The sequence below is a fragment of the Excalfactoria chinensis genome, chromosome 3, assembly GCF_039878825.1.
Source record: "Excalfactoria chinensis isolate bCotChi1 chromosome 3, bCotChi1.hap2, whole genome shotgun sequence".
NCBI classification, from domain to species: Eukaryota; Metazoa; Chordata; class Aves; order Galliformes; family Phasianidae; genus Excalfactoria; species Excalfactoria chinensis.
In genome coordinates this window covers 96,865,917-96,883,052 of record NC_092827.1, presented here as the reverse complement: position 1 = coordinate 96,883,052, position 17,136 = coordinate 96,865,917, and the positions used below count along the sequence as shown (strand labels likewise).

General features: G+C 38.5%; 1 protein-coding gene across 1 annotated transcript in view; it reads right to left on the bottom strand.

The window, feature by feature from the left end:
* Nucleotides 1–17,136, bottom strand: part of PPP1R21 (protein phosphatase 1 regulatory subunit 21) — a 29,164-nt gene that overhangs the window by 2,081 nt on the left and 9,947 nt on the right. The window contains exons 8-21 of the mRNA XM_072331756.1: nucleotides 16,205–16,257; nucleotides 13,973–14,122; nucleotides 10,519–10,620; nucleotides 10,356–10,444; nucleotides 9,546–9,682; nucleotides 9,333–9,425; nucleotides 7,475–7,602; nucleotides 6,969–7,121; nucleotides 6,087–6,179; nucleotides 4,896–5,129; nucleotides 2,991–3,026; nucleotides 1,989–2,105; nucleotides 1,070–1,168; nucleotides 85–213 (exon numbers count right to left, since the gene is read on the bottom strand). Coding sequence (XP_072187857.1) covers nucleotides 85–213; nucleotides 1,070–1,168; nucleotides 1,989–2,105; nucleotides 2,991–3,026; nucleotides 4,896–5,129; nucleotides 6,087–6,179; nucleotides 6,969–7,121; nucleotides 7,475–7,602; nucleotides 9,333–9,425; nucleotides 9,546–9,682; nucleotides 10,356–10,444; nucleotides 10,519–10,620; nucleotides 13,973–14,122; nucleotides 16,205–16,257 — 1,613 coding nt within the window. The remainder of the gene's footprint in view (nucleotides 1–84; nucleotides 214–1,069; nucleotides 1,169–1,988; nucleotides 2,106–2,990; nucleotides 3,027–4,895; nucleotides 5,130–6,086; nucleotides 6,180–6,968; nucleotides 7,122–7,474; nucleotides 7,603–9,332; nucleotides 9,426–9,545; nucleotides 9,683–10,355; nucleotides 10,445–10,518; nucleotides 10,621–13,972; nucleotides 14,123–16,204; nucleotides 16,258–17,136) is intronic.

Sequence of the window (17,136 nt, the reverse complement as noted above, 5' to 3'; positions counted from 1 at the left end):
AAGGGTGTTACTGCAGTCATGGCAAAGGTAACCACAGTTCTCCCATCTGTGGCCAGCATCTAGTGTCAGCACCTGGCAACTTACCTTACTGGTCATCTTTAGTGTGTCAATTTCCTCCCTTTGTTTAGTTAGAGTCTCATTCATACTGCAGAGATGGTCACTCATCATACTTAACTGATCCTCATAACTTCTCTTTGTCGTCATCAATTCATCCTAGGGGAAAAAAAACAAACAAAAGAAGTCATAAGCTTGAAGCCTTTGTTCCATGTAAGAAAATGGCTGCTTTGCCAGTTGGTACCATCCCTGCTGCAAAGTAAATGCAACTAAGCCACAGCACTGAAACACCACAAAAAAAATCCATGGTCCCCTTTCACCTGAAGACTTGTATCGTATTAATTTTAGTTGGTTTCCTTTATAATTTTCCCAGCTCTTTATAGCTTACATGAAAGTTGAACAGCTGCATTTCCCAACATCACTTCTAGTCAAGTAACAAGTAAAATCTACAGGGTTAAAACACCACATGTACACGAACAAGTGTGGCAGATGAAGCTCACAGAGCCAGCAACTCATGTGCATTTGCAGGGTGACTACATCTCTAGAATTAGAGATGTGGAAGGATCCTGTGCATTACTAGAACACAGCAACAACCAGATACTGACCCTAGACACAGACAGGATGGGGAGGGGAGGAGTCGCACTCAACACAAATGCACGGATTAAACACACGATGTTATAACTGCTACCTGTATATTTAAGTAATCCTCCCCTCACAGAGGGAAACAAGACTAAAACTATCCTGTCTACACATACAGAAAACACATCTTTTATAAAGCAGCCTTGACAATGGGCTAAAAACAGGCTTGGCTACTGCAACCATTTCCTTGTGAAGATCTTCCACTTCAAGTGTATTATTTCCACCCGTTCTCCACATACCACTGTTTTTCACATCATATTGCTAAGGACCTAAAAAGCACAACTGTAGCTTGGAGGTCTTTTCCTTCTTCACCTTCCCCTTAACACCCAATTACCTTAACAAGCACAACTATTACATCATTTAATATTTTACTTGCCTGTAATCTACTGATGCTTTGACTAGCTAGTTTCAGCTCTTCTGTGAGTGATTCCTTGGACTTCTCTGCTAAAGACAGTCTTTTGGCAAGTGCTCGACACTGGCAGAGCAGGATAGGGAAGGCAGAAGGGAAGAAAGTTAGTCCCAAACCGTTGTCTAATGCCATCTTTAACTGAATGCCTTGAGTGTTTCCATCTTTCTATAATCCTCAGATATCAAGAAACTTACTCAGAATCCGCACAGTTTTAAATACAGAGATAATGAAATAATTAACAGTAAAGTTGCTTTTATTTTACAGAATTCCCATATTATTAAGTCTTCTGTTTTCATCACATAACTGCCAAGAAATACTTCATAGAAGCAACACAAACGTTTCACTTCATACATTACTCAAGTATCACACGCAGATGGCTTACTATGTCATCCACTATCAAAAATTAAAGAGGTTTCTGTTAATTTCACAAGAAATAGTCACTATGTACAAGAAATTAAAAGAGGAAGCTAAAGAGACTATGAATTATTTTGTTAATTCTTAAGTACAAAAAAGATTCTCAGGAGAGCTATTTTCATTACTCCATGATACATTCAAGTATTATTGAATGTTCTCAGCATCGCTTTAAGATGAAGCCAAAAATAGCCTGCCTCGTAACTAAAGCCAGCCATTTCAATTTATATCAACAGACCAGCACACGATACACATTTTAATTCTTAAGCTTTTTTAGCCTTACTAGGTGACATCTTTCCTCTTGGTGTTTAAAGTCTTTCTACAGCATCCACTTTTATGCATACAAGACCACAGCCAAAAGATGTAGTGCAGAAATACATTTTACCTGGAATATGTACCATAGATTTAACACTTGCTCATGGAAAATTCAAAAGGGGATTTACTGTTTTTAGTACAAACACGACTGTATCCTTACCTCTGCATGGAAGTGTACTGATTTGCTGTCAGCAAGCTGTAGATGGGACGTAAGTTCCGCTATTCTTGCCATATAGTGTTTTTTAATCAAGTCTTCACGAGATTCAACATCTGGAACCTGATAAACATAAGTGACTGTTTAACTTTTTGTTTTAATAGACTGAATACTCACACCTCAACACTGTCCTCTACACTGAATCCCCTCCCGTACTGAGTCCCACCTGTCATATCCAAAAGCATTTATTCCACAACAAAAGAGAGGAGGTCAGATTAACTGACATCACCTCTTAGTGTCATACTTCCTTTAAGGACCCAGGATGCGAGAGGTTTGCTTAATTTAAAGTATTAAACCTGACGAAGATGAAAACCCACTGCAGAAGTAAGCTCATTGTACCAACTTAAAAAACCCCCAAACTCTTACTGGTTTTTCCCCATCAAGGAATAATTCTTCTGCATAACTATGTTTCAGAAGCTACCAAACTGTAAGAACTACAACTAATGTCACATGCTCTACAAGACTATTGAAGATACATTGTTGTTTTGCTGTTGATGTTTTGTCTGAGCTGCTCCTATGTTTCTTTCAGAATACCTTGTGGTTTGGGACAGCCTGTAGTTATGTGTTAAATACAGAGCAGTTGAGCCAGTAACTTCCTCTCCCCACCCCCAACCCCCACATTTGGCCCCTTTCTCAGGGATTAAGAATTGAGGCTTGGAATCTGGTTTCTAAATACAGAGAGCAAGACTCTCCTTCAGCTACAGAGCACAGCACTGGATGAACATGCACTGCTCCAAGCTGCCAACGTGAATAAGAGCTACAACTCATGATGAAGAAGAAAATAAAAAGAAAGAAAAATAAACAAACGTGATTTTAGAAACCTGAAAATAAGGAACACAAACTACCTGAGTGACTTCTCTCATTGCATTGTTATTTTCAATAGTTAATTACACCTCTGCAATAACGTTAAGTTTTAAATATTTACTAGATACATTTAAAAGAGATTACCTTCTCATCATCAGTAGTTATAGTCAACATCCCAATCTAAAACAAGGAAGACAATATGCATGTAGTGAGAACTGCAAAAATAGACACCAATCATTAAAGGACTTTTAGCTGACACAAGAATTTGTTTTTGATTGAACCACGTTTAAGCATCTCTTCCTACAACATAAGCAAGGGTAGTGCACATCACAGAATCACAGAATCACAGAATCACAGAATTATAGGGGTTGGAAGGGACCTCTAGAGATCATCGAGTCCAACCCCCCTGCCAAAGCAGGCTCCCTACACCACGTTGCACAGGTAGGTGTCCAGGCAGGTCTTGAATATCTCCAGAGAAGGAGACCCCACCACCTCCCTGGGCAGCCTGTTCCAGTGCTCCGTCACCCTCACCGTAAAGAAGTTCTTGCGCACATTCGTGCAGAACTTCCTATGCTGAAGTTTCAGCCCATTGCCCCTAGTCCTGTCCCCACACACTACTGAAAAGAGACCAGAATGAATGTCTTGAATAGAATTGAAGATGATTCCAACTCTCCAAGTAAAAAATATCCCTTCTACACGTTACTATGTTTACAGGGTAATAGCAGTGAAATCAAACAAGATCTAGTTAGCTCATCTGATTATACAGCTTCTAGATTACACATGTGAAAATTAGTGCTTCAGTGTACTGAGATGCCTCTTAATTACCCAGCTTTAAGAGCAAGGAAATCCATCTTGGATCCATCTTGAGTACCTTCTGAATTCTTTTCTCTGCAGTTTGATTAATGAATTACACTGACAGCACAGTTTCACATACTCACAAAACTCTAGCTGAGTTGTATGTGAATAACTAGTGTCAGGTCTGACCCTTTATGAAGACATTTCTTGCATGTTCTCCTTGACCTGAACAGGGCTACAGATTTATGTCTGTGGGCAATGTTTATATGGTTTGCTGACCTACCTGCTGCTGCTGCTACAGAAAGCACCAACTAGAAAAAGACACTCTCCTTAAACTCCTAAAGGATCAAACTTAACGTGACAGTTTATTTCAAAACCAGTTGGACACGATGACCTTATAGATCAAATCTTTTCCAACCTAAACGACTGTATTTAAACAACCCGTTGGTGTTTTTGTGGGTTGGTTGGTGGCTTTTTTGGTGCATCTGTGGTGGTTTTTCTGTTTTGTTTTAATCCTGAAGCAGGAAAGTGGGGAGGAAAAAGTATAGTTCTATTGGATGTTGAGCTGAAGAGATTCTCGTGTCTAACAGATGACATCCCTGTTAATACAACTGTGGAAGCAGTAGTTCAGGGGAAAAGGCAACCCCTTTTGAACACTTCTAATAAACAGAGAAAAGCTATTTACCAACATACAAAGACAAGACAGAATACATGCCACATCCAAAAGCACTGCTGAACCCAAGCTGTAAGAACCTATGAAAGTTATGTAAAAATAACAATGCAGTGAACACTGCAAACTTGAATGGCTTCAAGTTCAAATTAAGTTATAATACACAGACCTGTGCTTTCTTAATTCATTTAAAAATGGATACTGATCACCTATTTCTGTTTGCTTTTACAGCACTACAAGTGAAGGAAGTATTGGAAACTTGGAGCCAATCTAAGATATATACTACTTGCAAGGCCTTCTAGCTGCATTCAGAAAAGTCAAGAAGTACTTACTATTCCTTTCTCAGCTGAACAAGTACAGAGCTACAAGAATGCTTTTTCTCTACATCAAGGTACTGAACAAAGTTTCAAAAGTCAAGAAGCTCCAAACTCTGAGGGAAGTATTAGTAAGCAGCTTTGAAAATCAGGAGCTTAAGCGTGGCTGCATTTCAACATCAGAAAGCTTTCAATATCCCTGTTCCACTGATCAAATAGTTCTACTGTCAACTACCCTGGTTTTCTCTATTGAAGTAAGAAGTCACTTACCAGACTAGCACTTTTGATGGGTTCCCTCTGACTCTTCTCCATGGTTTCCTCCTTTTGTTCAGCTATATTTGATAAAACTGAACGCTCTTGTACAGTTTCAGCTAAATGTCCACTAAGAGAGTTCTTCAGCTTTTGGTTTTCCTTCTCCAGTTTTATTTTTGCTAGCTGGGCCTCCAGCATCCAGTGCTCTTTTTCTTGTTCAAGTTTTGCAATCTTCTCCAAACTCTGTTGGACCTTTTGGATGGAAGTTCACAGTGCATGTTACTGAACAGAGGAATAAATAACCCTCCTGCAGATGTCTGAAGACGGTATTATTTGAAACTATTATACAGGTGAGCTAGTAAGTAGTAGGCTTCTCTCTGTAGACTTAACTGTGATCATGTATCAAAAATGACTCAACATTTAGTCTGAAACAAAGCTTACCAATTGCTGCTTAATGAGCCACCACCAAATTAGGTGGTGAAAATTAGGTGAAAATCAGAGCAGGCAGAAGTTAGAAGAAACTCAAGAAAGCCTGAAAGATGTGTGCCTGGCACCAGCATTGCCTTGTTATCCGCAAACAAGTCAAACACAATCCTTCCCTTCCCAAACATTCCACTCACACATACAGAAACCCCAACTTGTCCAGATAAGGAAAGCTAAGGAACATTATAGAAACGTGTGGATATATTTGAAGACATCTCATCTCAACTAATATGCTCTGACTGGGTTATTACAAAAACACTGAAGTCTTTCATCTGTAGAAGTTCAAGGCCATATGCACAGCATGAACACTCAAGCTAATAGCTACGTTTTAGTCAGTACATCAGTCAGACTCACTCAAGAGACAGAAAGACTGCACAGGCCTTCTAAACACCACTTAATCTCCCTTTGCCTCACCTTCCAAGAAAAAAAAACCCACATACTTCAAGAATGATAGAAATACGACTTACGTAATATATTCTAAAAAAGTTGTTGCTATTAACCAGTGTTATCCTACGTAGTCCAAGAAAACCCACTCAAAACAGTCCACAATATTAAAACAGTCTGCACTCTTATACTCTCAGAATTGTAAATAAGATGCCTAGAGTCCTATTTTAAGGCTCAGAATTTCTATTTACGTACAAAACCACACACAGGTTGACTATTCAACACTACTTTGCCTTTATAGATGCATTACTAAACATGTAAGTAAAACGTATACCAGAATACCTGTTGTGCGAGACCTTCTCTACTTTCTGTGGAACTCAGAAGAATTCTGCGATTGGCCAAAGCCTCCTCATAAGGCACTGAATCTGCACAAGGCTGCAGAAGAGCAGATAAAACCTCAAAACACATTTCACGGCAAATCAGAATAAGCATTCTACATTTATTTTCTAAGTACCCTGCTTACTTTACTAGAGAGAAGAAAAGCATTTTCCAGTTGTTTAACAACCAGTAGAAATAAAAAAGTTCCAACTCAAAAAACCCACCGACTCCCTATAAAAACGCACACTTAATTAAAAGGTGCTAAGAAAACTATGTGCTACTTAGTGATCAAATGCATCTTTAGGTCCACTTGACAGATATCAGAACATCAAAGGGGAGCAATGATAACCCTTAAGTACACAAACATCATCACTTAGACTTTAACTTTCATAGGAACTGCAGGAGGTTTAGCAGTGTTCAGTCTTTCAGTTCAGCATATTTTCTCTATCATACTTCTTTCCTAACATCTGGTTTCTTCATTGGATCTCAACTGTCTTCCAGTGAATGCAAATATAAAAATGATGTCACTCACTTCACATTCCTGATGAATAAGGGAGGAAGGTTAAATCAGTAATCAGGTCAGCTCAGGACCCTTCTCAGTGCAGAAATTGCTCATGGAAATGGGTAACAGCAGAACCAACACATACCATCAGACTTGAGAGCAACTATGCTCTCAGATTTCTTCAATAGCATTATTTCTCTATGGGCCCCATTTTCTCTGCCAAACACCCTCATGGAGAAAAATCCTTTCCAACTACTGGAAACCAATGACTCGTATTCTCTTTGATATAAATGAAGAGCAAATCAATTACGCTTTCTCTGTGCAAGCACGTGAACGGAACAAACCTTCTTCAGAGACTTCATATAGGCAACAGCCTTTTTCTTGTACTGCAGCATACACTCTGCTGAAAGAGGGCTGACGAACTCTGTTCCTCCCTTTGGGCCATAGCTCAACGAAGAAGTGAAGTGATCCAAGTTGTTGCTAAAGAACGAAGCAATCTAAACATACCAAGAGAAGTCATTTTTTGAATTAAGTTGAACAGGATGAATTGTCAGAGCAGTTGCAGCCCCAGGAGAAGGAAAAGCACTTAGTGAAACTGGACTTCACATGCTCAGACCTCACTACGGCAAAACATCCTTCTAATAGTACCTACTACTAAAACCCATTGTTTTTAACATACAGCACAAAAACACCTTAGATTAAGTCTGAATATAGTTAGGAGTATCAAAGACATTTATATCTCTCAAATCGTTTTCTTTTTTTTTATTAAAGAAAATGCAAAAAAAAAAACAAAAACAAAAAATAAAAAACTCAGATTGTGGTTTTATAGTTAAACAGAAGTTCCCATTACCTTGCCTACTCCATTTGTTAAAGACAAAATGGAGGACAAAATACAGTCATTCGTAGTTATGAGCTTCTGTGTGGCAGTTGGAACATCTTGTTCTAATGTAGCTTTTTGACTGTAGTGCTTGGAAATGTCTAGAAAAAACAGAAACATTCATGTAATTTAGGTTTTTGTCTATTTAAGTGACCATTTCCAACTTCAGCTTGTGATGTTGAACTCTACATACTTTTACCCTGCTTGAGTGGAACAAATGTTTAGTCTGGATACTTTTAGTTGTTCAGTGGATTGCCATAGATTCTTGATTAGAACAGACATTGTGTCTGTTACAGATGGCAGAATACAGAAACATATTGAAGTGTGCTCTGTGTCCCAAAACCCATAACTACACAGGGAAAACAAGCTCCCTCTGAACTAGCACTTTGTTTTCAAAGTATATTTTCCACTTCCACATACTTACACCAGGACACAAGAGATAGATACAACACGTTACTAACGATTCTAAGTCTGAAGCTTATGCAACTTAAAAGGGTGGGGTATTTTAATTGTCAGAGCAAATCTAAAAGGCTGCCAGAATTAAACAGCAGAAGAAGAGGTATTCTAAACTCCTTTCAGGCAAAACTGACCAGAATAGTCTTCTGAGGGTGGAGGAACAAACAAAGATCACCACCACACAGAGAACTTTCTGAAAGTAATTTACAAAGAAGCATTAGTTTCACAACTAGATGTTTCACAGCTGCAAAAATGAGAAATCTCAGGTCATAATCACCAGAAGTCTAATGCAAACGTAAGGAACTGGAGTTACATTTGGGTTAGGGAAGGTAGAGAGAAACTACACATCAAGAATTCTCTAATACGGGAGTCTGAGGTATTGCAACATTTCCGTTGCTAACTAGTTCCGATGATGAGTTATGATGAGTTCTGACAGTTTTCTTCAGTACTTTCTCAGTCTTCTTTACTTCTTTTATTAAGCTGGTGTTACATTAGAGAAACAATACTAAGAGGCAGAAGGTACACATCAAACTTATCTATGCTGCCGTACTGCCTGGCTTAGTAATTCATTGTGTTTGATCTACAAATCTCAAATGTAATCGTTTATTTAAACCAAACATTCTATAACATTAAGTAGTACTATTGACTTTATTACCAACAGATCAAAAGAAACCAAAACACCTTGTTTCAATTAAGACCTTAATGTTTATACAGCTGACTGCTATATCATACCAACCCAACTATAACAATCACTCTTCCCAAAATAGCTACACAGGAACAGATGTTACATGATATATGGAAACATTATTATTTAAAACTCCCTGAGTGTTAACCAAGCAGTTCTCCACTAGAAATGTAACATCTATGTCCTTTATATAGAAGGAGAGTAGGCCATTTAGAAGGAAGAAGTTCTGTTTCAATTTTAAAACTAACTTCCTCATGATCTTTGGCTATACTGTCATGTTAAAAAAGAGGAATCAACTTGAAATCTAAGAAAACTTCCATTTTGATGGTAGTGCCAGGTCAACATTATGTAAATAGGGAACACATACACTTATAACACTCTGCTCTGTATACGTTCAATTACAACAATACAGTTCAGAAGCTAAGGTAACACGGCTCAGGAAGGTCTAAAGCATCACAATTTAATGTTCCAAAAACTCCTGAGAACTAAGCTAACAGAACAGAGTAGCAAAAAACATTTGTGGATGACAAAAACTTGTACTCAGCAGATTTAGTTTCACTCAATAAAGGCAAAACAAATCAGATTTACTGTGTACTACACATTTAACATGGTAACAGAGAAAGCCCACGTCTGCTGTGTTGAAAGACTAAGGATGAAAACTGAAACCTATCACTACACACGTAGCCTCACCTTTTAGGATGTCATGAGACCCATGAAGGCTTGCAGCAATGTTTGTAAACACCAAGTTGTAATTGGTTCGCAGTAGTCCTTCTGGTTTTGTACCTAGAAGTACCATGGAAAAGGAGAAAAATGTTAGAACTATCATTAATGAAAATGTTACCTCTAAAAATCTAACACTAGTTCCTCCTAGCCTTGAAGCAACTGAGTCCAACTGGAACTTACTTGGTAAAGCAAGAAGACTAACGTATGTGTGTAGCTTCTCAAAGATCGCTGTCAGCCTTTTCACATCTCTGTGTAGCTCCATATTTCTAGCTTTTAAAGCAGCTGTGCAAAGAGAAGACTCACACTCTTCTTCCAAACTAGGAATATGATTTTTAAACACATACACACACACACAAAAAAACAACAAATCAGCAAATATCTTACATAAGACTTTGAAGATCTTGGGGGTAGACAGGTAGTTCTTTCTATTGCTTCTTTGGACTAGCAATGTAAAGAGGTTATTTTACAAAAGTTAACTTAGAGTTGCAAATCAAAGGTGCAAAGAAATCATAAAAAGTTCTCTTCTTAACCCAAATCCTCTTTTTAAGTCTTCCTTTGCACTGACAAAGTACCTCCCTTTGACCCACTCAGGAGCACGTATTTTCACTAGAGAAGGGATGTGCATCCAAGTTTTGCTATACATACAGAATAACAACAATCTTCAGACAGGCCCAAGAAATCAGCAGTTTCAGTATATAATAGTATCCCGAATAGTATCAATACTAACAAGTAACACAAAGTCTGTACAGCTTTTATTAAAGCTACATTTTCAAGGGGAGAAGTTTCAAAATAGACTGGTTCAGTTCTAATGCCTACTGCAAAAAATGACAAAACACGAAAAAGCATAACCTAAAGGCTCAAGAAACAGTAAAACTCCTGCCTTTTAGTCTAAGGTGCTTTAAGGTTTGACTTAATATTTGAGCTGTAGACATTGCCAACGTTGCAAATCTCACAGTGCCCCTTCAATTTGATCTATTAAAGCGGAAGTACCTTTTTAACTGATAAGGAAGAATCTTTCTTAAAAAGCATAAGTATGAAGCTAAATGTTCTGAAAAGGCCTTCAATTTCACAGTTGTTTCCTGGAAAGAAAAACAACGTAAGTACTTCTGCTCTCTAAAAGTCTTTTTCCAATACCAAAAGTAAGAAATCTTACCAGGACTGTCACAGTATCTTCTGTAATACTCTCAAACAACTGAAGCATTCCTTCCTCCAGAGGGCGAACATATAAAGCATTTTCATGAAGATACTGTGAGAACTGAGTACAGAGAGATATTTGAGATGGTGCTTGCTGGAGACTCTCAAACTGTTTCACGTTGAACAACAGAAAAGTCCTTTTTAACACAGTATCTATCACTTTAAATGATACCCAGGACACTATTAATAAAATAAAATAAAGTGACGTACAGCCCCCTTCTCCACATGGCACACAAACACATACCTTGAGGGAAAGCAAAGACAGTAATGGAAATCCAGGCAAACCCCTCCCATGTATAACCTTGCCACATCTCCTTATCTTGGGTTTTTAACTATAAAAAACTTGCTCAAGTATGTCAAATTAAGACTAGATCCATGCACTCAGTAGGTCACCCAAACAAGCTGTGACACCTTCCTCCCAGCTACTATTCTCTTATCAGTTCTTGTACTATTAATCAGCACAAGCATTTCAACAGTTCTGCTGTGCAGAGTACTGAAGAACTGAACTGAGTTAGAACTGACAGCAAGAGAGATGTAAGTTAATATTTTATGTTTTCAGTCCAGTCTTCCATGTGGGTAAAAGTACACTTATGCCAGTGCAAAGGACAGAAGGGTAACTGAGCAAAGGGGGAATGGCTGCTGTCAGCAAACATGATGGTTAAGAGAAATCCTGAAACTTTGGCCTCATTACACTGCCCATCTTTCCTAAAATATGCTTAAATAATTTTTATGGCTAACTTATCCTTCAAATAAGTAAGCCAGAAAACAATAGTTTTCACTCAAGCTCTTCAAAGTAGGTAAGTAGATATATGTATCAGAGTATTACAGAACCTTTTCCACAACTGATACTGGTGATCGCAATTTACCCCACAGAAAGATACTTTCACCTTTGGTTATTTATACTACAACAGTAAGTGAAGATCCCAGGCAAACAGGGTACAATTTTTCTTATTGTTATTATTACGCGGCAGTAACACAGTGTTAACAAGAAGAGATGCCAAGCTCTTATGCACACATGCATAAATCTGGACGGAATTATGGTCAGTTCCTAAATCTAAAGAAAAAAGTGCCCCATGCAGAAAGCTCCTGCCTTGTGTTGCAAGGAAGAGGACTGGAATGATCTGACGCAATGCTGAAGCCCCAGCAGAAACCAGCAATCCAATGCTTAAGGAGAAAAGGAATACTTGAACCTGGAAAGGAATTGTCCGCATCTATTTTGAGTGTCTGGTGGGGAAAATAGCTTGAAAGCGCCAGACAAGACCTGGAGTTGGGGAAAAACAGATCAGCGCGAGTGTGCTAAGTCACTGCATACTTGTCTCATTTTGTGCATTAAGGGAGGTTTCTGAAGCACTCAGTGGAGAAGCTAAGACCACACTGAGAATAGCTGACAAGCAACTACGTATGTTAACTGAAGATACAGGAGCAACAGCAGCTTCAGTGAGTGACAAAAGAGACCTCGCTGCTGGGAAATCACCACAAAAGCTGTGAGGTAGAACGCACTAAAGCATTTAGGTCATAAACATACAAGAATAAAGGTAGGCTACAAGTCGTGACAAAACCTAAACAAATGTCCAGAGAGAAGAATCAGATTAGAGTTGCAATTAAGTTGCACCTTTTAGCTGTGTGAAAGCATTTTTCTCTGCTGAAAAACGAAGAACTGTTGATTAGGACATTAAGACAAAAACATACATGAGAAATGATGTCTATGAAACCCAATTTATGTGACCAGGGCAAAGGGCAGTAGTGTCTGTGGAATCCCATCACCACAGGAGGCCGCATAAACATGGAGAGACGGTTTCTGCTCCAAAGAACTTAAAAGATAGATAACAAAATCTCTCCGTTTTTAAAAGAAGGATGTGCCATTCAGAGTATTATTAGTGAAACAAGAATATACCATTCTCAAACTAAGATCTGTGATGAACCCCTGGAAAAGCTTATTCTAGATTATATAGGTAAAAGGATTGAGAAAATAGATTGAATGGGATTTCTCCAGCTGATAAATAACCCCAAAAACATATTTGTTGCGTGTAAGGAGATTGAAGGAGGTCCTCCCAAGAACAGAAAAGTTTTGCAACAGTTTACATTTGCTCCTACAGGTGTTATAGCCAGTCAATGAAAGATTTTCAAAGTCTCAGCCATACAAAATACTAAGCTGAAATCATCAGTTGAATCACAAAACACTGGGTTATCTAGCAACTTTGATGCATGTTTGTCCACTGATGCTACTTAATCAACAACTCAGATGTTAAAGCAGTTTTATTCCAAAGCATACATAATATGGACCTCCTGCACAAATAACTGTGCACAAAATTATCTATGCTTCATGGCACAGAAAGAAAAATGCAAAAGATCCAACTTGAGAACTCTGGAAGATACTCTAAGAAATGGTCCCATTGAGTTGTGAAAGAAGATTCAGGTCAGGTTTCTTAATGTCAGCATACTTGAAGTCATCATAGAATCATAGAATGGCCCAAGTTGAAAAGGACCACAATGACCACCCAAGTTTCAACCCCCTGCTATGTGCAGGGTTGCCAACCACCAGATGGGGCTGCCCAGAGCCACATCCAGCCTGGCCTTGAATGTCTCCAGGGATGGGGCATCCATAGCCGCCTTGGGCAACCTGTTCCCATGCATCACCACCCTCTGCATGAAAAACTTCTTCCTAATCTCTAACCTAAACCTCCCCATCCTAGTTTAAAACCATTCCCCCTTGTCCTATCACTGTTCACCCTCACAAACAGTGATTTCCCCTCCTGTTCATAAGCTCCCTTCAAGTACTGGAAGGCCGCAATGAGGTCTCCCCACAGCCTTCTCTTCTCTAAGCTAAACAAGCCCAGTTCCCTCTCAACCATCTTAGTGGCTCTCCTCTGGACCCGCTCCATGTCCCTCCTGTACTGGGGGAGAGAGCTCTTCACACAGGCAGCCCAAAATAAGTTATAGAGTTACAAGTGAACAGCCTCCTTCTTAAACCTAGCTTACATCCAAGTTTATTTCACATTGTAGTTATACCCTTCAAACTCAGAACCTCCTGTCTCAACATATTCTATACCCCAGTACATTTTCCTACTACTTGTCCAACTAAGACAAGCATCCAGGTAGCAGTGCAATACTTAAATAATCAGCTGATCTCTTCAACAATGCACTTCCATTAAACATTTCAAAAGCAAAGCTTTGATTTGATGACCATGCTGCTGCTCTTCATGCTGTTATTTTTCACAAAGGCATAGAGGGAAAGGATTCTTTGCAACCTTCCCTTTGCACATGAACAATCCAACCAGCAGAAAAGGCCTCTCATGCAAGAGAGCTTGCCTCTCAGGAACACATTTACATCTTTCCAGTAAAGGTCTAAGATTATTCACTCAGGAAAGTCCATATAACTGAACATACATATAGCTGTAATCAGAAAATTTTACCTTCTGATTTAATGGTGATATAGTGTCCGTTGCAGAATCAATAGGGAAGATCTGGACCCTCTGCTCAGTATATGTGTGAAAATTCAGAAGAGCTGTTACAATTTCTTGCACAAAAGACAGTGCCTGGCCAGCAAGGTCTCGCAACTTGAGCTGTGAAAACAGTTACAAAAATGACTGCATGACATGAACCTGCTTAAATACAAAGGACATTCTGTGTTTAGGTACAAGAAAAATGCTATGACTTCTTTCCTACTAGTTCAACCTAAAACACGACAGCAATCGTTTATAACTTATTTTAAAGGATTTTTCATATGCTACAACACAATTTAGAAGTGCATGTTTTTCTTTGATAAAGTTTATTCCATACAACAATGCTTGCTTTTGTTCTACTGCTCAAACTATGGGCCATAAGAACAATGGCAGTTACCATAATGATAGACTTCTAAAGATCAGCAGATTGATTACTGACAACAGCTCAGTTCTGTAAACATGGCGACAGTAAGAAGTTTTTAATGACTTCAAGGAAGCTTAACTAGTAGTGAAAAAACAATGGGATAAATGAATAAAAGGTGCCTGCTTATTCTGTTCAGTAGCACTCAATTCACCCATCCTGGACAGAACTGAGCTGCTGCCCTCATTGGGTTGTTGTTTAGCTTTACTGCAGTAGGAAAGTATCTGAGAAACAAATTCCAAATGGGGCAGTCCAAAAAACCCAAAGGCAATGAAGAAGAAAACCATGTTCTATTGTGGATGTAAAAGACAGAACAGTATGACAGTTCAAGCAAGAATGAACTACTCCTTGGCATTGAGCTGGTAATATTCCAATGCAGTATTAAATGAAATGAATCTAAACTGTGGATCAGGTTTAGGGGGCAAACAACACAGTTGTTATACTTGTTTCATGTATGTCAATTAATTGTGCAAGGCAGGAAAGCAGACCACTATAGGTTTTTTTGCTGTCCTTTATGCTGCAGCCAGCACTTCTACAATAGAATGGCAAAGAGTCATAAAATTCTGTCCCAGAACATTTTCAAAATTGCAGATCATTAAATGTGCAGTTCTCTCACTAAGCACAGCCACACAACACTAAAGGGATAATCTCTGCAGCTATTCAGATTTTTCCTAGTACTCAGCAACAGGCTGAATTAAGACCATTTCCATCATAGAACTGTACAGCAGGTTGCCAGTTCTCAAAGCAGACTTATGAGGAAAGAGGTCACTTATACACATATCTCTAAGGAAAGAAGAAAGCAGCTATTTGAAACCCTTCTACAGAGAAATGTGAATGCACTACCTCAAAGGTTCGAGTTATATAAGTTGGACCAACCACCTCCTCTGCCTCGTGGAGCCCATCCTCACTGATAGCACAGCAGCAATGTCAGTACTGACATCAAAAGATCTCATTTTCTCCAGCTAAATCCCTGACATGTATAGAAATTCACAGAGAACTGTGGTGTATTTTTGAATACAGAGCAAATCACGTTCCCGAGGAAGCTGGTGATATTACAGTAATGAACTCAAACCGCTTTTAGGTATTTACTAAGAGTAAAATGATCAAGAGCAATTTGGCTGCAATAAGAAGTGATTTGTCTAGAAGTATTTCATAATGTGTGGATGAACCTCACAGAGTTCTCAGAATTACATGATATATTCCTTGAAAGGATTACAAGCAATGACAAGTACTGTTAGCTAGCATAGTACTCTAGTGTACACAAATGCACTTTACAAACTAAAACATTCTTTGGAGCTCCAGTAATGCAACTAAAGAAGCCAACTTTGAGTGAAATGGAATTTAAAGTATCAAAACTTCCTTTTTTTCCAACAAGAGAGTTAAATCCACCCAACAAATGCATCTTTAAAAATAAAACGTTAAAGTTTTAACAGTGCAAGTTGGCACTGGAAAAAAGAATATTTCATGCAGCTTTGACTAAAGAACTATTTAAGTCTTTTTGGCACTCTTCCTATGGAAGTACAATTGAATTAAAACCTACAACAATCACCATGCAGGGGTTAATGAACCAGGTCTAGGTCAGGGTGAAATGAGCAGTTACGCGTTAATAACCCAAGAGAAAAGCATCTTTAAGAATTGCAGAGGCTTTGTGGATAGTTTTCTTGGAGTGCTAAGCAAGATAGGCCACCTTCTGCCATTTCAGGTTGCCAAAATGGCTGGTTTTATTCAACACCTGTGTAGAAAGTTACTTCTTTATATACAAAGTCCCAAGAACTGCTTACCTGGTATCTTCTGTTGTGCAATGGCACATTCAGAGCGTTGTACCGACTAGATCCTACAGGACAGAAATTGAGATATGTACTTATTAAAACACTTGTTTTTTATTGGTATGCAGCAGTTTGAATGGGAATTTCATTGCAGTAACATTATAGTTCGTGTAAGTAATAACAAAAAATTGGAAGAGCTGATTTAATAAGGTTGGACTGATTGCTGTTATTCAAGAAGTGTTACTGTGACTAGGGAGAGAAAGTATTTCTATGTTTGCCCTTTAGAAGTCTGATTTAATTACCTGATTTGATAGGAAATAAAAATCTTCTTGCACAGAAAAGCAGTTGTTTTTTTTGTTTTTTTTCTTTACTATGTAAGATGAGAAGGCTTTTTAAAAATACCCTTAAAAACGTAAGATCATCTTCAAATTTCAGTCACATCCCGACAACTGTCAAATAAGATCGACTTATTCTTCCCACTGTTTGTGTGCTCTAAAAAGCTCCTGTATCTACATGAACTGTGGATAGCTTAGAATAAGCTCTACTCTCCATATATTTCAGGCTTTGTTTCAGCTACAGAGCCCCTGGAATGATTATTCATATAAGAAATGAGCACACTTTATATTTTAAAGAGGCAGAAGGATATTTGTGCCCAGAGAACAGCTCACAAAGCCTCAAAGTTCTTTAAAGAGAAACAGATCCATTCTCAATTAAATGCAACAAGCACCACTTCAGTTTAAACTGGCATACAAAGAAAACTCACAGCTTCTTACTCTTCTTCTTCTTTCTGTTATTCACAATGGATTTCATAGCAAACAAACATTTCCTAACTTTCTCTCACCCTTCTATCCCTTAGAAGCTTTCCATTCCTGCAGCATTTCTAGACAAGCAAGTGTGCTATGTGATCACGGCAGTTGAGCAAGCAGATAAATTACTTGCACCAAAGC